Here is a 26,519-nt window from a genome sequence, read left to right on the forward strand (position 1 = left end):
GGCCTGTACCTTACATCAAGGTGCATCTTTGCTGGTAAGTTGACTTTGTTGCTTCTGTGCAATTTGTCAGAGTAGAACTGGTTGCTCCTTTGAATGATGCCATCTCTTGAACTTGGTAACAAAGAGCGAAGTGCGGTTACTTTTCAGCATGCAGGATACACTCTTGTGCTGAAGGCTGTTGTTATCTGGATGGGTCGTGGGAATGTGTGTGTCTGTTTGTATGCATTTTATTTCAATACATAACAGTGCTTGAATAAGTCCGAGTGAGTCCACACACTTTCACAGATGCAGTGCAGAAGCCAGGACTTGTAATAAATAACTAGTAAGTCATTTCTATAGCTGTAAATGGCATTGCAACACATTTGAGAATACAATTACTGTCTCTTTTTTTTTTTTTTTTGCTTTTTGTTGTTGATGATGTTGGTTTCCTCCAGCAAGGAAGGATATTTCCTTAGTGTGTGTATTGTGTGCATGTGAATCCAAGGGGAGAATGGGAATAAACTCTGCTTCAGTAGTTGTGCTTTTACTATGGGGATGTTCAGGCTCTTTTCTGGGATAAATTTAGTTAAAGAGGCAGTGAGCACTGTAGTCATTTGAGCATCCTTCTGTGGCACTGGGAGAATTTTTTTCAGAGGGCTGCAGCCTCAATCTTAATTTGTTTTCTGTACCTTTGATTATTACTGGGGAAAGGGGCTAGTATAGTGGTGAGACATAACATGCAAGTAACCATAGTTATTGATAATGGATTTCCTTGGGAAATCCTACCACTTCTGAATAGTACTTGTTGTTATTAAAACAAAGCACCTGGCAGTGTTAATCTGAACTAGCTGTTCTATATTGTATGGTGCTGTGCACGAAAATAGCATTGCACGCTAGAATAGTAAACACTGTTAGAAAAGAAAAAAAGGCAGAAAATTTAAAGTTAAAGTTAGGAAAACCCACATTGCATCTGATCTAGATTCTGATAAGAAGTGTCTCTTGTACTCCTTTTATTTTTCCAGAATAATTAGTTCTATTGTAACTGAAATGTAAATAAATCTACTTTTCTGTGAGATAAGAAAAGCAGGAAAAATGTCGTCTTACAAATTCATTTGTAAGCTGTGATACATCATTCTCATTTGCAGTGACAGTGTTGCAGACCAGATGTCTTTTGACTTGAGCGTGCAGATTTTCGTCTCGTTCTGCTGCTTGTGTGATTTGGATTTATTTTTGTAAAGCAGCTGTATCAGTTACTGTGGCCTGGGCATTGTAAGGCAGAAGGAGGAATCCCATCCCTTCAGCTTCGCAGTTCCTCCCCTTCCCGCATCCCCGTGCTCGCCGGGAGGGACCAGCTGCGCTCCACAATCAAACCAGCCTGGACGCTGGTACAGCTGGCGCTGGGGGATGGCAGCGCAAAGCTCGGGAGGTCCGCCTGACTGCCAGGAGGATGTTTACTAACGACGGGCTGGCAGTGGCTTGTAGGCAGAGGAACTTGTCATCTCCTATTAGTAATATCTTACAAGGAGAGGATTTGAAAACTAAGATGCTTGCACTGAACTTCAAGAATTCGAGGTAGGATGAGACCTAAATGAATACAGATGACGTGTAATTCTTTGCATGATACTTTTGCCCCCCTAGACTAACATTTAATTACATGACTAGCTTCTGTGAAGTTGTACTTGTTGCCAGGCTCTTCTGGAGTTGTACTTGCTGTTATACAGAGAAACTGAGCCAAATAACAAGCTGAGATTTAGTGAAAATACAGTGATATTTTGAATAATGTAAGAATGTAACTGTGCATAACTTTCTGGGTTTAGGGTGTTGGCTGTACAGAAATAAGTGAAAAATAGGTAGGTTACATTTGTCATTCCACCTAAGGAAGAAAATAATTGATTTTACTTTGTCATGTGCGTAGTTTTCAAAATACAGCTAATACGAGCCTGTTCTCAAGTGCAGTAGTTCTGCTGTGAAGCAAGCTCGTTATTGACTTATATTAGACAACGTTCTTGGAAATGTAACAAAGCTGGAGAAGAACCCATCGTATTAAGACAGTAATTTGCCTGTCTCTGAGTGCTGTAGGCTTCATTTTTTCTGTTTGAGTTAAGAGAAGCTCACTTTTGGAGGATTTCTAGCTGTCCTATTTAATCTTACAGTATACTGCATAAACCTCTGTTGAGAAAGCATTTATTCACTGTGAAATATAACTTTCATTTTGGCATTATTGCCAAGCAGGAGTAGAACGTGGGTAATGGGGAGGAAAACAAAAATAGTTTTGAAAGTAGTTATAGTAAATAATACATACACTAACCCCATTACTGGCAATAAAAAGTAAGCTAAATAAGCATGCGTTTTTTAAAATGTTGCAGCTTTGTCCCTGTATGAGAGATACCATCTTTAATGTCCAAGAATATCTACACCCATTCCAGTCATTTAATAAGTGTGCTAGTGAACACCAGAAAAAAATTTTCAGCAGTGCTGAATACTTGATTGAAGAACTGGGGAGAACTGGAAGAATGCGTTCACTTGAGCAGTTACTATTGCTTTAAAAGTCTGCAGTTTTAATCCGCTTTGTAGGTTTGTGTTTGTGGTTTTTTGGGTTGGGGTTTGTTTGGTGTGGGGTGGGTTTTTTTTTTTCTTTTCTGTTTAATCCTTTATCTGACATGTTCAGCGCTGGGGGATGGAAATCTTGTGCCTCTGATGGGGTACTTCAGAAGAGCTGTATCCTGCCTTGATTCTGTCCCAGTCTTCCTCTGTAAGCCTGGCAGCCCTCTTGACAGACTCTGCCCGGTCATCTTGGAGCAGCAGTCTCTCTTGCATGTTAGTAGGGAGCTAGAGCTGTTTTCTGTAACGGAAGATTCACAATCAGCTGTTTGGTCTTTACTCTTCACTCCATACCAGGCTCCTGTGAAGTGTCTCCATGTGCAATGTGGGGAGGCTGTTTCCAAAGCCGGGGCTGGGAGCCCAAGGTGAAGCCTAGCTCTACCTTAAGTCCTCAGGGCACAACGTGGTGTTTGAAGGCTGAATACCTACCAGACTGAGAAGCTGGAATTGCTTTGATCTGCAGTTGGTGACTATCGTCCCCAGAGGATCTTCTGCCACCCAACAGAGAGGGGGCGGGGGAGGAGGAGCAGGAGAGGGAAGATGAGGAGAAAAGACAGTGCTTTTCCCCCATCGTTACAATACTTGCTTAGTTACATGAAACAGGAATCTTTACTGGTTTTCCCAGTGGCAATGCGTCTGCTGGAGCAGTGAAGCTGGGGAAGGGTCTGGAGCACAAGTCTTAGGAGGAGCAGCTGAGGGAACTGGGGTTGTTTAGCCTGGAGGAGGCTCAGGGGAGACCTTATTGCTCTCTACAACCGCCTGAAAGGAGGTTGTAGCGAGGTGGGGGTCGGTCTCTTCTCCCAAGTAAAGAGTGATAGGGCAAGAGGAAATGGCCTCAAGTTGCACCAGGGCAGGTTTAGGCTGGATACTAGGAAAAATTTGTTTACCGGAAGGGTTATCAGGCATTGGACCAGGCTGCGCAGGCAAGTAGTTGAGTTCCCGTCCCTGGACGTATTTAAAAGATGGGTAGATGTGGTGCTGAGGGACATGGCTTAGCGGTGGACTTGGCAGTGCTAGGTTAACAGTTGGACTTGATGATCTTAAAGGTATTTTCCGACCTAAATGATTCCATGCTGTATGGTATGCAGCACGTGGTTCCAGTGGATGTCTTTGGACGGTCTTAGTTTCAATGTAGGGGAACCCCGTCTAAGAAAAGTCGGTTCAAGAGTCGCCCATGAAATGTCGGCTTCCCCACGGCGTTTATAGAGGGGCCTTTGCCTGGGGCTGTGGTCGAGTTCAGCAGCTTCCTCTTGGGTGCGAACACACAGCGGAATAATGCAGCAGTTGGAAGAGATCCCTTATTGTCTAAAAGGCAGCAGTGATGTGTATGCAAGTATTTCTACTGCTTTTCCATACATCTCTGGTATAAATTGCTAATTATAAGGTCTTGGGCTGTTTGTTTTGTTTTGTTTTGCACTTAGGAGTACTATGAACATGCAGCTTAAAAGAAGTTGTGATCATTCACCCTTATTTACTACTTATTGCTTCAGAAACAAACAAGGATTTGTGCCCAGGGCTTAATGCTGATTTTAATGCTGATAAGCCGCTCTTTCTGTTGCACTCTTTCTTACTAGGTGGTAGCAGAGAGAGGAGTTTTATTACATCAGCCAAGCATGTGCTGGTAGGATCATTTTGTTATTGTTCTTAGCCAGGTTGTTAGAAACAAGGGCAGCTCTATGGAGACAAATTTTACAGGTAACAGGTTTCTATTTAACTGCTCTTTTATATGTAAATTTCCTAAAGGCAGAAGAAATGTTCTTGTTTTGGGTTTGTAAATGGCTGCTTTGCATGGCTGGAGGAAGTTCATGCTTTAGATGGTTGTTGGGAAGAAAAGACACTACCACCACCACCACCACAACAAACGGGGACCCACTTTGTGTAATACCATGCTCCTTTTAAAAAAAATCTAGTGGCTTTTTTAGCTAAATATCAGAACTGTGCTTAGATTCACTATTGTCATTGCTGAACATGCTGTTTGGGACTATGGTGTTCAGGGCATGGCCTTACTGCTTGGATGTCACAGCCTGTCCCCTGTTCCAAGTTCACAGGTTCCCCCCCTTCCCCCCATTACTTGGATGGGCAAGCAGCCCAAAGCACTCTTCCCCATTCCTAATAACGGCTCATTGTTTCATTGTTGATTCTGGTAGAACAACTTTTCTAGGAAGGCTTTTTTACTTCGCTTGTTTACTGCTAATGCCAGAGCCACCCTCTGCAACAGTGTTTTTTTCCTATGCCTTTGTTGATGTCTGCATGCCAACCAAGCACACGCTTACCTCTTCAGATCCCAGATTATTTTTCTTCTTTGTCTGTTTGGTATTTTGTGTGTCTTCGCGTCTCCCCCCTTTTTTTTTTCAGGGGCTTCTTAGCAGCCTCCTCTCCTGAATGGCATGGTTTAGTCATTGTCATGCAGCTCAGGTTGGCAAAGTAAAATTTCAGTTCTGCTCTATTCCCAACGGGCTGTAACTGGCATTCTGTTTGTCCAATTAATGCAAATCAGTTTATTCAGGCCTTTTGAAAACAAAAAAACACCCAAGAAAAACAGCGTTCAAAGATGCTCAAGATATTTTACCATGGAGCATAGCAAGAACTCGTTAATTAGAATTGCTCTCTAAAAATACTGAGGAAGCAAATAGCCCATTCTGTTTTGGTTTGGTTTTTTAACCACTTGTTACCTGTCTTTATAGTATTCAGCAGACTTTTCCTGACATTGCATAGATCAGTTGCTTTATGAGCTTTCGGTGTAATGTTCTGATTTTGAATAAATTATCGATTTCTCCATTTCAGGTGATTTTGCTGAGGTACAAATGTTTGAGATGTTTCAATTCTTCTAGCGTATGTTCAAAACCAGAATGATGTTTCAGTACTTGCTTCCCTCCAATATGTTTTTCAGCTGTAGGTGTTAATAGCAGTACCGCGGTTTGCAGGATAATTTGAGTTTGCTTTTCTGTTGTCTTGCCGGCTAGCAAGTGTCCAGTTACCAAGGTCCAAATTAACACTAATCTGGTAGATTTTAAAGTAATCTGCTGTGTTTATAATGTCTGCAAACTGAGAACACTGAAAACCAGAACTTTTATTCTCTCATTCTGAAACTTGTTAACTTACTAGGCACAATTTTCCTATAAATGAGTGTCAGTGGAGAAATTTCTCCTATTTTTGTCGTTATCTTTTGTGTCTGTGCTCCAGTCAGCTTGGATTTTCCTTCTGCCTGTCAGGATTTTTGCGTTGCACACATTTTTGTCTCCTCAGTTACCACATTTCTTCGGTAAATGGTGTCCTTTGCGCTTCTTGAAGGAGAGGAGGCATTGTAGACCCAGAACTAGTTCAGACTTTGCAGTCAGGGCTGGATTGCCAGTTTGAGACCACATTGGAACAGGTCAAAGCAGTGGAAAAAATGTCATAGTGGTATGATTGCACAAGCATGAGCAAATAGTTTCTCGGAGCCTGAATGTCTATGAATGAACCACCTGAAGGTGCTAATGCAGGTCTCCTTTCTAACGTAATACCTATATAGAGCCACTACTTTGATCTTTACTGTGACCGATGATTAGGGTTAATGAAACATGGTAAGATTTTTTTTTTTTTTTTTTTTTCTGGAGTGACCATTCCTGTCTCCTAAAGCAGAAAGGCTTCTTTTACACATGAAGAGTTTTATTTGGTCCTCAGCCCTGCAATGGCAATGTATTTTGCCTTGCACAAATGATTTAAAACCTTCTTCTGGCATAAATACCTTTTTTTTTTTTTCCAATCTAAGGAGAAGCCATGGAGCAAACAGTTTGAGGTATGGAATTTCAGACTTCCTTCGTGGCTAGCAAATCTGAACTTGTTTTTGGAGATCAGATCTGTGTTTATATGCAGATGAGGTGATTAAAGACTTTGCATTGAAATTCACAGATGAAGCTGTGTAGAACCCAGCAGTTCAATGTGGATTTTGGGGAGCCTTAGGGATGGACTGTATTTCTTAGTCTTGTTTTGTGAAGGGATAAGGGACCATCTATACTGTTATAGGTACCTCAAAGATGAGGTTTTCTGCACCTCTTAGTTGGACGTTGATGCAATATTTATTACATGCTATTTGGCTTCTGAAATGTGAAAATTGCTCATGAAATTTCCCTGGCCTTTTTCAAAAGGCCCTTTTAAATAAGTAGTGGATGTATCTATTCAAGTGCTCAGAAAAGCAGAATTACCTTTTGGTTCTCAGGGTAGCGTGTGGTAGTTCAAGACGAAATGAGAATTCGTCTTTTCGTTTTAGTTGAAAAAGATGTAGAGTAAAAAATGCAAAGGCAGAAACATTAAATGATTTTGTGTGGTCAGTGTAAAGAGCCGATGCTTGAGCTTTCTGACAGTTTGCTTTGTGGGCATTTGCAATTCTTTAGCTTGATTATCGGTTTATTACTGAGCTGAAAAATGGGAGTCCTTAAGTCTTGTTAAAGGCTTGCTTAAAGAAAAGCAGTACTGAGACTTGTGTTCATGCTGATGACAGATGCTAACGTGTGCTAAACAAAGATGTAGAAAGCAATTTTATCAGCATCCAGCCAAAAATCACATTCTAGGTGCTATGTGGACAGTTGTGCTCCTGCTAGGAAAGGCGGCACGTGTGCTTGCTTCCTCATGCGCTGTCTCTTCTTTGCTCTCTGTAAAACTCACTTGTAGCTTCTTCCTGTTTGATAAAGCTAGGAGTTTTGAGCACCATCCCTCAATACCTATGAACGATGATTTTAATCACATCCATTTTAATCACATCCATTAATCACATCCACATGTGCATCGGTAGTCCTTCACGCTAGGTAACTTGTTCTGTGCTATTGCACTAAAAAATAAAGTTGAAGTAGGCTCTTCAGTCACAAGGGCATAATGGATAGTGGGTCTGCACTTGAGATTTTAAAGTTGTCTGTGCTTTTCGTGTACGGAAATAGAAGTGAAGAAAATTGATGCAACTTGAACTGTGCTTTGGAGAAGTACTATGTATTGTTTTCAGCTGTGGTAGGATTTAATACTTTGTTTTACGGGCTTTATGTTTTGGAGGTGGCGAAGAAATGTTTGTAGCTTGGAAATGTTTTATTAAAGTAGTGGAAGTAATTTTGAGAAATAAGATTTTGTAGTTTTAATTAAAGAATTAGAAAATGCAATGATAGGGCTATCTTCTAGACATAAGCTCTACACTAGTAAGTCAGGAAAAAATAGGCTATATGCAGAAGTAAAAAACAGTAGTTTTGTTTTTGTATTTGAACAAAACAAAGTGCAAAAACTTGCTATACCTGAAGTTCATTTTCATTTAAGTTAATACTAAATAAGAAATACACACATTATTATTCTTTAGTGAGACAGCTTTCCTCCATCCCTGCAGCATAGGTCAAAAGTATTACTGTTCTTTAATTGTTGTCCTTTTTCACTGAATATAAAACATTAACCTTCAAGAGAGTACAAACCACAGGAAAACCTACTCTATCAGCACTTGCTATTATGTGTCATTATCATGAATAATTTGTGGGAAATGGACCTGGAAAGAAGACTGATAGTCTGTGTTTTATATCCGTATCTTTCTCACTAACCAGTTACTTAAGTTCTTCATATTTGTTGAAGTATTAAGAATTTTTGGTTGCAGTGGTATCAAGGCATTAAGGCCAGACTGAGTGCAAGAATAGCATTTCTAATGTTGCAAGTAACAAAGGAATTGTATCTTTAAATACTCATCTGATTTGAGTTCAGGGAACAGGAAAAACATGTCCTGAATTAGGATAGCAAACCTTTTTTTTTTTTTCTTCTTTCCTTCTTTTTTGTTCTTTTTTTTTCTTTTTTATTCTTTTTTTTTCTTTTTCTTTTTCTTTTTTTTTTTCTTTAGAGATGTTAAAGCAAAAAACTGCATTGAATTCTCTGGTTTGGACACTACCTGTGAACTGAAAGAGACCCCTCTGTAAGCATCTCTTCAACCTGTAGAAACAAAACATTATTTCATTAGATCGGCCTCTAAAAAAGGGAAGGTTAAGCTTTCAGGTGATAACATAAGGCTCCTTGAGATAAGTTTTAAAATATTTCGGTGCAAAGGAAAAAGAAAAACCACCGTAAAACTCACAACCCTGAAATAATAGTGCGACCTTGCAAATCCTTGCCTGCACACCTTCCTCAATTAATAATACTTTGCGATACAAAAATTGGAGTGGGAGTTGATGATGGTGTTTTCCTGTTGGGAGGATTTCTCAATGAAATAGTTCCTGTTTTAACCAGGTGACTAGGTGTTTGACAAGAGGAAAACTTTGTACAGGAATAGGCACTTTTATTACTGAGTCGTCACGCTGGCTTTGCTCCAGGCCCTGTCTCACAGGGACCAGGCGATATTCCCCAAATGAGCGAGTGCTAGTTCAGGGAGAGCTGACGGCTTCCTTTTCAGCAACACAGCTTCTTTGTGCGTGATTTTCTTTGTATGTAAGTAGCTGTTTTTTGTTTGGTGGTGGGGGAACTGGAGGAAGTAGTTGTGTTCCTCACTTCCCCTCCTGCTGATGTTTTTGCCTACAAAGAGAATTTATTATTCCTGTTCAGTTCTAAGGACAAATGGATGTGTATCTAGCCTGTAACAGCTCCTTATTGTTTCTTTTGAAGGCCAGAAAACGTCCTTTTTAATAGTGCATATTGATCATCTTCAGAGCGTTAGTGTTAACTACATAAGTAGGAAATCTTAAAATCAGGAAAGAAATAACAGACATAGTGTGGAGGGAGGTAACAGGTGTGGAATTCACTGATCGTAAAGGACTTCTGTGATTCATGGTAGCAACAAAACTTACCTGAAGTTTAATTTTCCTGAGAATAGTTGAGGTGGAGGTGTGCACTGGTGGCATTATAATTTGCAAAGAAAGAAAAACTGATTCCTGTTTCACTGCTAAGCTGCTGATGTAATACCAATATAGTGCCTGGAGAAACACTTGTGACTGTAATTACAAAGCAGATAATTACCTAGCTGCTTATTTAAATAACACCCTTTTGGAACTAGATGCACAGCTTGGACCTATAATAGCTATTGTGAAAATAAGTGTGTCTCATGCAGCTTCTGTCTGTCTACTTTTTTTTCTTCACAAATGTTTTGATAGCTCTAGTAGTACTACACGCACATTATCATACCCTAACTTGTGTTAATGATTATGTGTGCCTGTTATGTTTTTCTTGCAGTGTCTGTCTGTGAGCTTTGTAAGTTGTTGGTATTTTATGGAACGTAATTTATGATCATTTGTCCAACAGCTTCCACTAACAGTAGAAAACACTTCAAAGTATTATTTTAAAGGGTAGAAGTTCTCTCTTGCGCTAACTTCAGTGAAAGTTCTCAAGAATCTCATGGGTTTATCTTGTAGGATTCCCGTATAAATTCAATAGAAAAGCGAAGAACTGGGTGAATGGATTTATACCAGAGCTGCTCAAACGGGTCAGCCTCGCTTATGCTCACAGGAAAATGTGCAGCCATCTGACAGCCAGTGGAAGAAAACGAAGGGGTTGTTTAAGTAAGGCTGCTCATGCTATGCCTTTACTACTTGCTTCATTTCTCTTCACATGGAGCCTTTTCTATTTCTACCACTAGGAGAAAACAGCAATGTGTTTTACAAGAGCAACATTTTTATTGTTGCTATCTTTGTGCATGTTTGTAGTCTACTCATCAAGTGTCTTCTTTTAGTTTTGGTCCATACAGAGCACGAGGATATGCAGCTGCCATTAATTCACCTTTTTAGCTGAAGTAGCAGAAGATGGGTGCAGTGGGTTGAACTGCTTCAACCCTCCTGATAAACCGTGTGCCTGTCACTGTGACGCTGCATTATAGAGCTTCCGCTTGCTTAGTTCGCTCTTTCAGAATAACTTCTAACTTCTTACTCAGCTTAAAAAAGCCAAAGACTCAACAGCTGGACTGTCTAACTTAAAGGTTCCCTATGAGGAGCGTGCCTGCTTGGACCTGCTGGGGGAAGTAACTCATCGGGGCCGTGTAGTAAAGAACGCGTGGCTGCACTGGGCTGTGCGTGCCGGAAGAGGGGACGCGAGGCAGGGAAGAGCCTCCTCTCCTGAGAACCAGCTTCTGTCCTTGCCTCTTCCACAAAACTCCTCATGAGGTTTTTGGAGTTGCTCTCTAATTCCATCCTTTGTGTACTGGGCATCTAGCTTCGAGATCACAAGCTGACAGGGAGAAGGACATCAGCTGGTCTCCAAGAGATACAACGCAAGCAAGCAAAGATTCCAGCATTACAAGATGCCGTGTAGGATTAGCTACTCTCCAGAGTTTCTTAAACTAGATATCCAGATTATTAGACACCACCAATTTTAGCGTAAGGTGTGTGTATCTGTTCATGGTGTGTATATTGAGGCTGTTCACACGCCCATGCTATGGGGCAGATTTATGAAAATAAGTTGATTTAATAGCTGTGAGGCATTCTGATCTGGCAGTGATGAGCGGGACTGAAGAACCCATGAGGAAATGCATCGCTGTGTGTGCAGAGCAGGCTTTCAGTCCGAGTTGCAGTAACCAAGGTGTAGCATCGCGCTCAGAGGGGTGAAGTAACAAAATACTGAGCAGCTGCTGGTGAAGCCAGGGCTGTGTCCAGCCTGTCTGCTGAAAGAGGCAGGAGGCCCTTTGGGGGACTATAGGAAGTGAGCGTCCAATTTAAGACTGTACTGTAATGCATGCTCAGAGCCAGGCCAAATTCAAGCTCTCCAAGCCATTACAAGACAGGTGTTCCCTGACTTGTGAGTTTGCTTCTCTTAATGTACTTTCCCTGTAGGCTTTTGCTGTGCAGGGCTCTTGATTGTCATGTGTGATAAGCAAGGAGTTGTGAACAGGTGACTTGACTGTTACTGATAACAGTGGAATCCTTTCATTTTTGGCATTAAGGAGACTGCCAGGCCTTAATGCTGAATTCAAGTTGTGTGGTGGTTACAGCTGACTGTGAAGGCAGTGCTTTCACTTAGTAGAATAGGAAGGTCCTTTCTTCTAGGTATTTTTTTGTTTGTAGTAAAAGGTTTAGGTGTACTGCTTTCTCTTTTGCAGGCCTAAGCCTAAACAAAGAAAACCTCAGTCAAAATATTTATACAGGACATAGTAGCAACATACCACTGTCCTTTGACTCAGTGAACGTGTGTAATGTTCTGGTGTAGTATTTCTAATGTATCGTTCCTCTGAAGATTTTGGTTGTGTTTGGGTTATTTTATTTTATTTTAGCTGAGCTTAAACTTAGTGTTTTCTTAGGGTAAGTAAGTTCTGGTACTGCAATTCACAATGAGGAAGCTTTTGCCTGCTGTAAACCATGAATAATCCTTCTCACGTATCTAACAATCAGGCCTAATGCTGGAGCTCCCAGAGCCCACAGCTATCTTCCTTGCACTTCCATAGATAATCTGTACTATGGTAATCGGAAAAAAATATCACTCTATTTGGACTGGGAAAAATAAATCACAGAAATTCTTTCAGATTTCATGTACAATATATTTCGGATGACGTTGCATGGAGCCCATGCTAACCTTTTTTCTAATAGGACACAGAAACATCATAGGACTTCAACTCTGGAATAATTCCCCAAGTAGTATCTGCTGTGCTTGAAATTAATATATTGCGTGCATTCAAGTTGATCTGCAGTGGATTTGAGGGTAGATGTTACGTGATTCTGAAGACTGAGAACGAGTGGAAGATGCTGCCAGAAAAAGCTGATCCAGAGGGCAGATAACATTGTTGAAGAAAAGCAGCATGTATTGCGAAGAACTCCATGTGCAAATATCAGTGTTACTACCCCGTCTTCACTTTGTACGGTGCAACATGGACTCCATATCTGTGAAAAACATCAAGGAAGTGAATACTTTATAGTAAAGGATATTCCCAAAGCAGTGTCTTCTAGGAAGATGTTTTTGGGTGTTGCAGGGGTGTCTTTGGGACAGACATGTGGAATTCTGTGACCTTGTGGTGTTTTGGTGTGGTGTTTGGGTTTTGGTTTTCTGGTGTGTGTGGTTGGGTTTTTTTGGTGGTTTTGTTGTTGTTTTTTTGGGGTTGGAGTTCCAACTGAATTAACTACACAAATGGAATATATCAATTTTGTAGTGTCTTCTGGTTACTTCTGGAAAAAAACCCAAAATGAAAGTAATTTGGATGTTATTTCCACTGTGTTACATCCGTTCTCCCCTCCTCTCTGCCCCATCTCTTATGTTGAGGTTGAATATGTGATTGTACTGGGGAATAGGCAGGAGGTACCATGACCGTGTTGAGAAAGTGAGGATTATTTTAATTGTTCTCTGCATTTGTCATCCCTCTGGGTTAAAACTGCCCCAGTGGAGGTAAATGGATCGGATCTTGGAGAAGCCGCCCCAGTAGACTCCTGTTACAGTAGGAAAATAGTGCATAACATTTATTTGGACTTCTGCGACTGTAAGAAAATTGTCAACTGTGTGGCTGAACCAGTGCAAATCCCTGTTCCAGGTGTGTGCTTAGGCTGAATAAAGCAATAGGATTTAAAAGAAAAATTGGCTGCGCTAGCAAAAGTCTGCAGCAGTGGTGGATTCAAAGACAACGTGCCTTTTGGGTGCTGGATTTAGAGTTCTCAGCATTTTGTGAATCAGAAAAAGACATTTAAAATATTATCTTTGAAGGATTTTATAAAAAAAGAAAATACGGACATTCTTCCTGCTGCTTAGGCAGTGAAGTTTTGGCTCTTTAAGCTCAGATGTGGTATTCTGTTTAGTTTACACGTCATTACAGTGAGAGAATGGTATGGGTTTCTGGAGGAAACACCTCCAGAAGCTGTGCTGTTCCATTTTTAACTGTGTGAATCATGCTGATTTGAAGTCTGTTACCTGTGTTATTTCTTAGGGATAGTACACTAAAAGACGACATCCAGTTCTATCTCGTTTTTCTTCAAATGTAAAAAGCTACTGCAAATTTCCAGCATGGGCTGACCGTTTCTGGCTTGTACGCTAGCTTAGCTTTTTTTGATGACTTCTCGTTTCATAAATTGATTTTTTGTATTGTACCAAAATGTTCGTTTGCATCAGTTCCCAATTTTTCTTGCATGTTAGTAAAATCCGGTTTTATTAACACATTCCAGAAATGTATTTCTTCTTGGGTTAGAGAGAGAATGTTTTTCTTTTGTTAATGCTTCTTACTAGTAGTTCATTATCTTTTGGTTTTAAAAGCGTAGTCCTTGTTTGTAGCTGGTGTTATTCTCTTGGCTTTAGCACCCAGCAACTGTCTTTTCTCACAACTTAATCTCTGGGTTTGAATTCTTTAATAATGGGTATTTTCCCTCCATTACTCTAATCGCAGCACCTTTGGAATCATCACTTCTTCTTTTTAATAATTGACCCTTCATGGTAACCTCTCTTTTCGATAATTTAAATAATTAAGTTCTTTACGTTTCTTGCTGTGAGGAATTTTTCTACCCTTGAATAATTTTTATAGCTGTTACTGACCTTCATTTTTCCAATCGCCTTTAAGCGATGAGAGGCAGACATTACAATTCTGTGAAGTATTTCATTGTTGGTCTCCTTAACTTCATGCATGGAGCTGAAACTGTTTCCCAGTTTCCCCCTTACTGCTTCCCTTACTTGAACGTAGTTGTGAGAATAGTCCCTTTTGCCACAGTGTCCAATTGGCTATGTCTGTTGAGGGATTTATCTGCTCTGACCCTCTCAACTCTTGTGCAAGGTCCTGCTTGATAAACTTCAGTATCATGTTCAGAAGATTTGGTCCGTGTTGTTTTGAAGACTAATACAGGGCTAAATACAGATGCTGTGTCATGTCTGTGAGATGTTTTAAAACATGTGGGCACTGATGATATGGTAAAGCAGAACCTGGGCAAGATCAAGCAGGACTTCAGAGCCCTGGGGGCACGAGTGAAGGGGACAGGGGCCCAAGTGATCTTCTACATTATCTTGCCAACCAGAGATAGGGGTGCAGGCAGAGCTTGACACATCATCCAGATCAACAGCTGGCTTTGTGGCTGGTATCATCACCAAGGCTTTAGCTTCTGTGATCACAGGATGTTCTTCGTTCTTGGAGGACTACAGATTACTGGGGAGAGGTGGGATCCACGTACCTAGAAGAGGAAAGAGAATCGTTGCTGGCAGATTGGCTGACTTAGTGAATCATGCTTTAAACTAATGAGCTTTGGGGAATGGGGTCCAAAGCTGGGACACTTGTGTACTCACCAGCAGCAGGGTGGATGAGTGCACCTACCAGAGCAGTGATGAATGGGCCCCAGCCCTCCAAAAAGGTTCCACCAAAAGTGAGAGAATTAACAGTCAAACTGAAATGCTTCTACACCAATGCACATAGCATGGGTAACAACCAGGAGGAGCTGGAAAGCTGTCATCTGACCACTGTTGCTGAAACTTGGTGGGATGAATCATGTGATTGGAGCGCTGCAATTGATGGCCAGAAACTGTTCAGGAGGGACAGGCAAGGAAGGAAAGGAGGTGTTGCCCTCTGCGTTAAAAAATGGATTGACTGCACAGTGCTTTTTTTGAAACAGCAATGCACAGATCGAGAGCTTATGGGTGAAAATTCAAGACCAAACCAACAAAGGAAACCTTGTGGCTGGTGTTTACTATAGACCACGTATCAAGGGGAGGATGTAAATGAAATGTTCTTACTTCAACTACAGGAAGCATCACGCTTGCAGGCCCTGATTCTGCAAGGGGACTTCAGCCACTCTGACATCTGCTGGAAAAGATGATCTTTAAAGTTCCCTTCCAACCCAAACCATTCTGTGATTCTAAAACTAGTTTCTTGTTCTTCAAGAGAGAGAAGACTGAGATGGTGTTGTGCAGACCCGACAGCTGAGGTGTGAGATGAATGATGGCTCCATTGGATAGCCTTGTCTCTTTGCCATAGGAAAAACAGGAATAAATTTAAGCATGTCTCTGTATGATAAAGCCAATGTCTGAGAGAGCTTGAAGGTTCTGTTTGATTAGATTTTAAAGTACATAACTGGTACTGATTTTATTCTAGAATTATTTTGAGAATACTTTGCAATATGTAGATAATGCTGCTGCAAATGCTGTGGAATGTGCACCAAAGAATCAAAAATAATCTATTAGAAAGTACCAAAGCGTTTTACGGTGTTCAAAGCCTGGTCAGTTGTGCTTTGTGCTGAAGGGTATCGGATGTTTTCCTCTTTAGAGTTGTGGGCTTTAAATCCTCCAGGCATATACTAATCAATGCCTAGCGTATAAAATTAGCTATTGCTCTTAACTGCAGTGTGGTTCGTACTGTGAGAGAGGGTGCTATATATTTAAAGGCTTTGATTGGATAATGCCTCAGTCTGTTGTACTCAGTAAGTTTGTTTTCCTTTCTGAACAGGATACAAGGGAGCTTCCAGAAGTCAGTCAAGATGAATATGGTGAAGAGGATCATGGGCCGGCCACGGCAGGAGGAGTGTAGCCCCCAGGATAACGCGCTGGGCTTGATGCATCTGCGTCGCCTCTTCACAGAGCTCTGTCATCCTCCACGGCACATGACCCAGAAAGAACAAGAAGAAAAACTTTACATGATGTTGCCGGTGTTTAACAGGGTAAGCTAGAGAATCTGGAAGAGGTGCTTTCTTTATTTGAATTGACTGCTCATATTTTGTGTTCCCAAGACCTTTGGTTCTAGCACAACAGAAGCTTTTCTTCCATTAGCATCCTTTCAGTTTTCCCCTTCTCCTCGTATAGTGTTGTGTTAGTGGATAAACTTGCAGTTGGAGATTTCCTTCTATTATCACTTTTTCTGAAGTGCAATCCACAGTTGCATGTAGACTGTCACAGAGCTTTTCTGCAGAGCTTGGTGGTGTTACAGTCACCTGATCTCCAACCTAAACTTAGCCACAGCAAGTTCATACCCACTTGTTTGTGTGACAGCACTGTCCTTAAGTCTAAATAACTTTTCTCTCTTCTTTGCATTTATTGTACTGATGCATATTTAAAGATAACAATCATAATATCTCCTGTCAGATTTGGTTTTGCTAGGCTACATGAGCTGAACAATTTTAATCTTCTCTTTGTGATAAATTCTCTATATTCTTATCGCCCTTATAGCCCTTTTCCTATGTATTGAGTCTGAATCCCTCTTCCTGGACAAAGGGGATTTTGAACAAGCAATCTGTAGGGAAGATGTAATAGCCACTTGTACAGTGCCATTCATATTTCACTACTCCCTTGTGCTCAGGCACTGAGATTTTGTTTGGAGGCAGGACTGTGACGACTGTCGCTGGAATTAATAGGAGCTAAATCCTCCTGACGTCTTATGTCACTCAGTTACTCTGCTACTTCGTTGTAAGTGATAACTTTGATGGTAGTTTTAGGGTCTTGAAAGAGCAGTAGGTATAGATCTAGCTTTCTGGTTTGTTTCCTGCTGTGACCTGAACCCTTGCTCCTGAAGCTCTTCTTGGGTGATGGATTTGTGCTTGTATGCGCTACCTTGGAGAACTGGAATAATCCAAAAACTAAAATGCAAAAAATTTGATATGAAAATCAACTCAGCTTTCTCTTTTTTTAGATTGACGTTTTGTTGAAAGTATGGCTTATGATGGTGTTAGACATTGCACTGCTTACATGCCGTGTAGAAAAATTAATCCTAGTCAAGGCATACTATTAATAGGATTTTCAGTCTACTAGGTAGCATGTATTAGTGGATAGATCCCCTAAATGTCATTCCATTGCCCTAGGTCTTATTCCTAGTTCTACTGGTAACCTGTTGTGTGAGTTTGGGAAAAGTAAGCTCAGTTCATCTGCTTCCTTTTTAATTTATCTGCTTGGATTGTATGCCCTTCAGTTATGGACTTTCTTAATTTGTTTTTACAAATTAGCACAATGGAATCTTAATCTTGGCTTGAGCCCGTGAAGGTTATTTTGATGCAGTTATGCTTAGAAATCTCCCTCTGGTGGTTACAGGCTGCTGATGCTTCTGAAAAAGGGAGCATACCCGCTATAGCTGGTTCAGCAGTTAGTTGTAATCTGTGTGTGGAGAAGAAATTTTTTCCTGGCCCTTGTGGTAGTTACTTGCAGTAGCATTGTATCTATGGAAATTGCAATTGGTGATATAACTGGGTTTAAGAAAAACTAGTGCAGCAATGCATGTCCTATTTCTGTACAGCAGTCCTTCCTTTGATTAGACTTCAGAGATGAAAAAGAATAGTTAAGTTTTAATTTCTCTGTTTCTCCCTTTTCTCTTCACCCCTTTCTTTCTTACTACACCATTTTTCACTCCTTTACACCACTTGGCTGGCTTTGTCCTAATTCTCAGTCCCTCCACTTGACCCTGTTGAAGCCTAGTTGTAGCTGCCTCGTGTCTTTGCACCATTGTTCTCTCTCACTGTCCTTCATTCAGCTCATGTGTTGAAGCATTCTGAAAAACGAATCAGTAGCCCCAAGTTTTCTTCTTACTCTGTCAAAATCAGCTCTTGCCTAACTAATCTCAGGTACCATTTAGATTTCTTGAGAAGATGAATGGTTTCTGCGATTTCTGTCTGTGTGAATACATCTTGGCTACTCTTTTGTCCTAGATCCCAGTTTTTCCCTTGTTTATTGTAGGTTTTTCCTCCCCTAGGTTCCCCATGTCTCTGTTCTTTACAGAATCCAACCTGTGGTTGTCTCTCTTCCTCTTCATTCTTGTTTACTTGCTTGGTTTTAACATCACTATCCTCAAACTCTGGCTGTCTTTAATCTGTGACCTTCTTGGAGTTGTCCTTCTTGCCACAAATACAGGCTGTTGCCAGGTGTTGTCACTTCAGTTTCCAACCTCTGTAAAGTCCGAATTGTAGTCTGGCACGTTGAGGGAAGCATGTATCGTTTGTGCTCTTTCACTTCCTTTCTCGCAGTCCTTGACAACCATTATCACTTGTCAGTGAACTGTTAGTGTGCCATAAACAAAACTGATTTCTCTTGGTCAGTCAGGTCTCACCTGTCCCTATTACAGGGGGACTTTTTCCCTCGCATTTCATATAAATGCGTTCTTGTCTTCCTGCGTTCAAGAGGCTGAGCAGTTGTGATGTCATCTATTTATTTCTACTTCCACACGTTGCCTTTTTAGGTTCCTGGTTAATGCCACCTTCTTCTTTTGAGGCTTACATGTAGTGTAGAGTCTGCTGTGGCTTCCTTGGCTTATCTAGCTTTGTGTCTTCTGGAGTGTCAGCTGTCTGTGGTACAGCTTGGTTTGGTACAATCTTGCTAGCTTAGTAACTCTGTGAGTCAGAGTAAGACAAGCTCCGAAATTGGTTGGAATAAAAAGTAGAACAGGAGAAATATTTCATTTTCCAAAGAGTCTTATATGAGATTTTCAGTGGGAGGTACGGTAAATCTCGGTTCACTCTGAGATGGCTTTCCTCTGAGACCTACTTTTGCTGACAGGAAACACTATAACATTGCTAGAAGTTCCTTTTTAAAAATTTTCTCATTTCTCAAACATAGTCCTTAGCTGCAAATGTTTTAACCTCTCAGTTAGCAACTTGATTCAAATTCAGACTCTGAATCCCTCAGTTTCTTTGCACAGTTATCTGTATTCTGTCGAACAGGTTTAAGTGAGATTGAGTCCTTTTTGTGCTACTGCCTTAAGTGAAGTCCACGATGGTGTAGAAGCGTTATCTGTTATAAGATGGGGATGCCTGTGTTAGGAGGAGAAAACCCCAAATAAATTGTGGAGCTCATACCAACACTTCCGTACCACACCTTGACGTGTGCTTCAGAATGTCTCTTCTACAGAGTAGTGAGCTGTTGGAAGTGGGAGCTGTGTGTGTTTGGCTGGGGGGGGGGGAAGAGAGAGAGAGAGAGAGTGTAAGTGTGTGTGTGTGTAATCCAGGAAATAGTTCTGGAAGAAGCATGATTTTTACCGAATGCAGAGCTCTAGAGTGAGGAAGGTAAGTCTGCTTCCCATAGGCATCCAAGTGGCCAGCAACAGGCAGCCAGTTAAATAACCAGTGCATCCAGGAGCTCTTTTGAGGCTTTCTTGCTTAACCATGTATGAGTATTGGTGGTTTTTTGTGTGTGTTTTTTTTTTTTTTTCTCTTCAGAGATATCTGAAGTTTTGTGTGAAATGCAGTTCCGTTTTCTTCCTGATATTTTGAGGATTATTAATCAGTAAATCCAGAGGAGCTGAAGCATTCTTAACTTTGGTTTATAGATACAGCGTGTCTCAAACATGCTGTAGTTTAAACTGTCTTGCTAGTTCTGGTAACAAATGGGTTTACAGACCATTTCTGTTTCCTCATTGTTCAGGGAGGCTTATGAAATGATGAATCGCATAGTAATGAAAAGCTAAATTGGTGCATAATTAACAAAAGACTGGCCCTCTGGAAGAGCGCTCAAAAGGCTCCTTTCAGAGTTCAATGCATTCGCGGAAGCATTGCTCTAGTGGCGTGGTAGTAACGCTTTTGCAGTATATGAAAAAAGTGGACGGAATGATGAAGAGGCTGGTTTTGAAGAAGTGGTACATTGTTTACATTTTCTTGAAAGAGCCTTGCTTTTCCTCATTAAAAAGATGATTTACTGGTAAAATGTTTCATATCCTATTCCTGGTTTTTACTACCACCTTTAGTCAGAGTATATCAACATCCAGTGCAGGTGCTTGTTCTGCATAGTGCAAGGTTGGTTATGGGGCAACTAATTAAAACCAGTTTACCCCAGTCAACCTTTTACTGTAACTTTGAGCTCTCTGCATTTCCTGGGATCTGCTGACAACTGTAGGCAAGCTCAGGACAGGTAACAGGGCTATTAGTTTTTCCTCTTTCCTTGGTCTGAAGTGATAGAGCTTTAAACAGTTAATGATTGCAAGATGCTCTGCCAATGTGCATTCTAGTCTAGGTGACCTTGCTTAGGTTATACCAGTGAACACGCCAGCCTTGAGGCCCACTTCCCTTCTTATAGCCTTGTGGAAGTTAGAGGCTCTCGGATGAACTGGGAGCTGATGCAGACAACTGCAAAAGGAGGTTTTGTGAAAGGTTTAGGGAAATCTGGATTATCTGTACTGGGAATGTTTTGTACTCTGTAATCCAACTGAGCGGTGTTTTTCTTGGTCTGCCGAAAACAGTTGTCTGCCTGTAATGTCTGGGCTCATGTTTGCTTTCTTTATTGATAATGGTGGTTGAAATTTCCTGTATGAGAAATGCTTAAGTTTTTGGTGAAAAATATTTTTATTGTGAGGAAAGTGAGTGTTCAATTTCGATGTTGTATTTCTGGCTCTGTTTCATCATGACGTTGCAATGCAAGTAGGCAGGAAAAATATTTTTGGCTGTTCTGTAATGTGCCAGAGCAACTGATACTAAGGGGAGCAAGAAGTCAAACTTAGACAAAGGTTATTCTGTCTTCTGCCTTTTAACTTCTACTTTAGTAACTTTGGGGTTCCAAGGTAAGTCGGTACCGCAATTATCTTGCATCAATATTACGGATTTCACTGGATGTCCCTAGACTTTAGAGCGACCTCAGTCAAGTATGTCAGCAGCTCAGCTGCAATAGTATAACTGGGTCACGCAAGGAAAGGAGACGAGGGTGAAGCAGCTGTTGAGTCCAAATCAATTGTACTGCTGTAGATCTCATCCTCTTTCTGAGAGGCAAATATAACATGTTGAACTAAAGTTCTGTTAGAAAAATACTGTAATTTGTTAGGCTTCCTGGCTCATCGGTGACACTGCTGCAGGTTACGTAAATAGCCACGAGGGAGAAAAATGTAAACAAGCAGAGAAGTATTGAGACCGTTCAGGTGTTTAGCAGGATATTGTTGTTTTTTTTCAGCACTGACACAAGTGATGATACCAGAATTCGAATTGCATGCTGTGTTTCATAATGAATATCTTGGGTTTACTGTGACTGTTTTAGTGCAAGGATTACATCAGAAGTGTGGATGGAGATTCCTTCTTGTGTGCAGTCTTGAATGAACAGTAAATTACCTCAACAACTAGCTAACCCATTTTGAGATAATGTTGTGTTCCATAGCTTAGTGCGATACCACAGTTAACGCATTTCTCCCTGTTAAATGTGATTCAGTAAATGATTTAATAACCAAATTAATGCTTAATCATGAAGAATAAGTTACTAGAATTAAGTGACAATTTATGAAAGAAATTCCCTAGTAACTACTGCTGTTATGTTCAGGAGGATAGAGGAGAGTAAGGCCTTGGGATGCCAGCAACGTGGGAGCCTTCCTGGTATTGTCAGTTTATCGAGGGAAGACTTAACAGGGCAGTTCTACTGTGCCTTCTAGAAGATTTTACACACGTCGTTCTGTACATGCAGTTCACCCCTGTGGTGAAAGGTCCAGCAGGTAGTAAAGGAGTTGCTCTTAAAAACAGAACTCCTGTTGGAGAACTTGCTCTGGTATCTAGTCTTTACTCCATTATGTGCAGTCTCAGTCTTTTCGGGCTCTGTGGGGTTTTAATGTTGCAAGAAAACTTGTGATGCCCTTTTCCCCCTTCATTTATCAGATCTTACCTCCCTGAATGATGACTTAATTCCAGCTATGAATATGCACTGTGAAAACCAGTACAGTGATGAATACTGCAGCAGGAAAAGAAAAACTTGTAATCTCCGTAGTAATACTCCTTTTTCTCAAAGGAAGGTGGTAGTTTGTAGTGGTCCTTGTAAACTGAATGACTTCTTGATGCATCCATTTTTCTCTTGTTTTAGGTGTTTGGAAATGCTCCTCCGAGTACAATGACAGAAAAATTTTCTGACCTCCTGCAGTTTACTACTCAAGTGTCACGATTGATGGTGACTGAAATTCGACGGAGAGCATCGAATAAGTCCACAGGTATTGCGTGGGGCACAAGCTTGGGATTTGTGAGATGTGCATCATGAATTTCAGTTGAGTCAGAATACTATGAGCTGCCATACATAGCAACTGTGCAGGCTCAGAAATTGAAGTCTTTGCAGCGAAAATGCATTGTCTTCCGTTTCTTTGGGCTGAGAGAGAGGAGGAGGAGGCTAGAGTTTTTCTCTCTGGGTTGCGGAGAAAGCTGAGTTCCACAAACTTGACAATACATCAAAGAGAGAGGAGTGAGCTAAGTTGCATCACCTACTAGTAGAAGGAGACCAAGAGCATGCATGTGGACAGCTGCTATAGCTTGCCTGAGGTGCCTGTTGGTGGTGCATTTTGTCCCTCGGATATGTTAACATTCCAAAAACACGCATTTTTAAACGAGCTGTTGGCCTGGAAGCTAATAAGATGTGAAAGTACACGTTAGGACCAACACTGCCAGCCCTAGAAAAATGTTAGTGGACCCCTCTTTTGCTCTATTAAATGTCAGGGTGAGATTTGGTTCGGTTGAATCCTGAATGTGTCAGAACCTGACCATGTATTGGGAGTTGCATAACCAAGGACAGTGCGCCAAGAAGGCATGTTTCATTAGCTTTCCTCTTTGATTTCCTCTTCTGAAGAGGAGCGCTTCCAAGAAGTATCAAGTTTTTGTCTACTAGATAATTTTAAGATCTGTGCTGGCTTCTCAGTTTGGATTTAGTGGTAAATAAGGAAATAGTGGGCTGCAAAAGGCTGTACAAATTATTACGCATGAAGTCAGGAGTCACAAACTGTGCCAATTACAATTTCTTTCCGTTTTAAGTAGAGTGACTAACAGTGAAACATTCCAGATGGCTAAACAGATACCATAGACAAAACCTGTTCTCTATGGGTAAACAGGCGCAAAATGTCTTTTCTTTGGGTATTTAGGGGAAATGAATGTCCAACAGCCGTGCTGGCAGAATGGTGGTGTATTTGACCTTTTTTTCTGGGGAACATCTGTTATGCCTGCTAGTCAGTTGGATTCTGCTAAGAATGGCCATTTTTGTGTTTATTACTTAAGCCATACCTCTGCTTGTTGCTCCAAGATAATCCACTTGTCATCCTTGAAACCTCACAAGTCAGCGGTAGATTGTGGTGGTGGTGGTGGTTTTGGGGGCTTTTCTTGCTTTCTACCCCACTTGGAAACTTAACCAGAGTGACTTATAAGACAGTTTGGTACTTTTCTAAGCTTTAATGTAATGAATACCAATGTTTTTATTAAAACAGAAAGCAGTCATTTTTCCTCTGTTATCAAGATTGCTATTACTTTGGTCAGTAAACCCTTTTCAGACCTCACGTAAGAAAGCCCGAGAGGTCTGTGTTCTGCAATTGTGTTGTGACTCTTGGCGGGACTAGGGAGTTGCAGTTCGCTCTCCAGAAATGACCAGTTAACAAGCTGCTAAAACTCTAGTTTGCAGACTTTTGTGTGAAACTGTTTAGAGCTAGATAGATATTTCTTGCAATATTGAAAGAAATAATAGAAATTCTTGGCTTTTTAGAATGTGCTCTACGTTAAAGACATCATATTGTGCCTATGGATTGTGAAGGCTCTTGCATTTTTTTTTTTTTTTTTAAATTTCCATTCCTTTTGTGTACCATACCAAAAGATACAGCGTATCTTAATGGCTATTAACAAGTAATTATATCTCCTAGCATGTGTTTAAAAGTGAAAAACTTCAGTAACAACTATATTCAGGAAATCTCTCTGGTAATATCGAAGTGCAAATTCCTGATGGTGTGAAGTGCTTCATTTAAATCAACAAAATTACGGAGCTTGTTTTAGAGACAAGCTTTCCATACAAACATTATCAAAAGTCAACTTTAGATAGTTAACGGAAGGGAAGGAATTTTACAAGAACTTACTTTCTCTCTTTAAAGAGATAAATACGTTGGCAGTATTTTGCAGTTGGGAATGTGGTATGATTAAATCTTATGTGTTGGTGTGTTGTGTTTTGCCCTTTTTTGGGGTGTGTGTGTGGTGGTTTTATGTGTGTGTTTGGTTTGTGTCTGTCGTCCCCCGTCCCCCCCATCTCATAATGGAGCACAGAGCAATTTTTTTCATCAGGCCTTTGAATATTTATGCTAATAGCTATGTGAGTAATGCCTACCATCGTGGAGGCATATCTCGGTTATTCTTGGCAGACTGTAGTAGTTTTCTCAGAACAGTGTTTTGTGATTCAGTAGTAACTGTGCCAGCACCTTATCTTAAGTAGTCTCCGAACATTGGCATTCAGTTACATGTTCAACTACAGTTTCAGCTGTCTCGTTTCTTTAATATGGATGTAACCTTGGAGTAAGAAAAACGAAGCAGTTAAAATTGAGTTAAATTATCTTGCGCGTTTAAGTCTTTGCTGTACAACAGTGATAATTTACAGATGACAGCGGTAACCCTATTTATGAGGATTAGTGCATGGTTTCCCTTGCCCTGGGGTATCTAGTCTGTTTTAGAAGATGGTGGGGTCATGGTTGAGATAGCCCTATATACTTGAGATTTTTAGCTCCCAAATTTTCCAGACATAAATCCAATTCTGTGTCTGAATTGGATCAAAAAGTTGTGGTAGTACTATGCTAAAATGTATGTTCAAACATCTATTTCTAGCATAGTCTCAGTTCCAAAACGAACCTTTCTTTGGGAGCAAGTGTATCTGGCTTAGGGCTGAAGAAGATAGACTTCTTAAAAAAGGGACAGGGATAGCTTGGTATTGGACAGGAATCTTGGTAGAATAAATGTGGCTACTAATGGCTGCTTTGGCTACTGATGCTGGAGGGGAAGCAACACTTTTATTTCATGTATTTTTCAAAACACATACCCTGGATGCAATTGGTTCTTTTGTGATTTTGCAAATATTTCAACAGCATGTCTAGAGTGTTTGGCACATCGTCAAAGATAAGCATACAGCAGGGATAAGCATGTTTTGGCACATCAATACAAAGATAAGCATAAGGCAGGGAAGGTTAGTTCAGGCGATCCCTCTGGTGCGGCCAGCGGGACTTGTGTGTCATTTCAAGGTGTCTAGCTGGGCTGATATACACGGTGGAGTGTGGTCCCCAAAGTCCTCTGTGTGGAGGCGGCTGGTGTGCAGGTAGGCAGGAGACCTTCTCTCTCCATGCCACAGGTGCCGTGAGCTGAATAGCCTGGTTACCTTTTGGTTTATCATTTCAGTGAGTACCTGTACCTTGTACATGATAAATCCCAACTACTGAACAGTTTGACATTGCAGACTTAAAGGTAAGTGCATAAAGCTGTCCTCCCCGGTTCAAACTGTGAACCTGTGTAACCGAGCGGTGGGTTCCCGGCTGTGGTCACTAACAAACAGAAAGCAAGAAACAGGGCAAGTACAGAGTACAGCTTTCTCTCTCACTCTTAACAGCTTCTCATATTTCAGCAGTTGAGGGTGTGCAAACCTGTGATTTGGTACCCTGCAGTGGTTCTCCATGTTTACTAAAATTGGTTTCTAACTCAGTCCTTTGTCTGCATTTCAAGCACACCAAATGACATACTGACAGCTCCCATTATTTAATGCATTAGGATGTATAAACAGTTGACATCACAGGGAGGTTCAGAATGATTCCCTTAGTGATGGGCAGTCCTGCAACATGGAAGGTCCTTCCCCAGTCAGAATATGAATAAGTGGTTGTGGGGAAAATCTGTGACACCTGTGCAGAAAGGTAGAAAATTGAAGAATGAGAAAGCAAAAGGGTTCATCACAGGGCTGGAACGTTTTAACCTCCTTTCAAGGTCAATTTCCAAAATTTCCAAAGTTCGGGGTTGGTTTGGTTCGTTGGTTGTTTTTTCTTTTTTAATCATTTCATGTGTGCTAGTGTGTGTACATCACTGTTTTATGCACCTTTTAAATTCAATTTAGTGGTGCTTGCTTCGTTGATTTCATTCCATATTTGCAACATTCTCTGTATGTATTTGTCTCAGTATTTACTATTTAATGCTAAATTTATTTTTACCATACCTCTAGACTGTTCAGCTAATTCCTCCTACCTCCAGAAAACCACATTTTCAGTTACTGTTTATACCCTCTGAATGTTGTGATGTGTGCGTGTGCGTGGTCCCCTGTCCTGTCTGTGTCCATCCCCCCCTACTCCTTCTTTCTCTTCCTCTTAATTTCACTGATTTACTCAAACTGTTTCACCAGTGAAAATGCTTTTAACCTCTTTAGGCATTTCTCTAACA

At 40.8% G+C, this 26,519-nt stretch overlaps 1 protein-coding gene across 5 annotated transcripts in view; it reads left to right on the forward strand.

The window, feature by feature from the left end:
• WDFY3 (WD repeat and FYVE domain containing 3) overlaps positions 1-26,519 on the forward strand; it is a 178,687-nt gene that overhangs the window by 41,636 nt on the left and 110,532 nt on the right. For all 5 annotated transcript variants that reach the window (XM_087736668.1, XM_087736672.1, XM_087736671.1 and 2 more), the window contains 2 exons: positions 15,890-16,100; positions 22,183-22,306. In XM_087736668.1, coding sequence (XP_087592794.1) covers positions 15,921-16,100; positions 22,183-22,306 — 304 coding nt within the window. In that variant the 5' untranslated portion in view covers positions 15,890-15,920. The remainder of the gene's footprint in view (positions 1-15,889; positions 16,101-22,182; positions 22,307-26,519) is intronic.

This window comes from Nipponia nippon, unplaced genomic scaffold (assembly GCF_047370975.1).
Source record: "Nipponia nippon isolate SJK-2023a ecotype South Korea unplaced genomic scaffold, ASM4737097v1 scaffold_6, whole genome shotgun sequence".
Lineage (NCBI taxonomy): Eukaryota > Metazoa > Chordata > Aves > Pelecaniformes > Threskiornithidae > Nipponia > Nipponia nippon.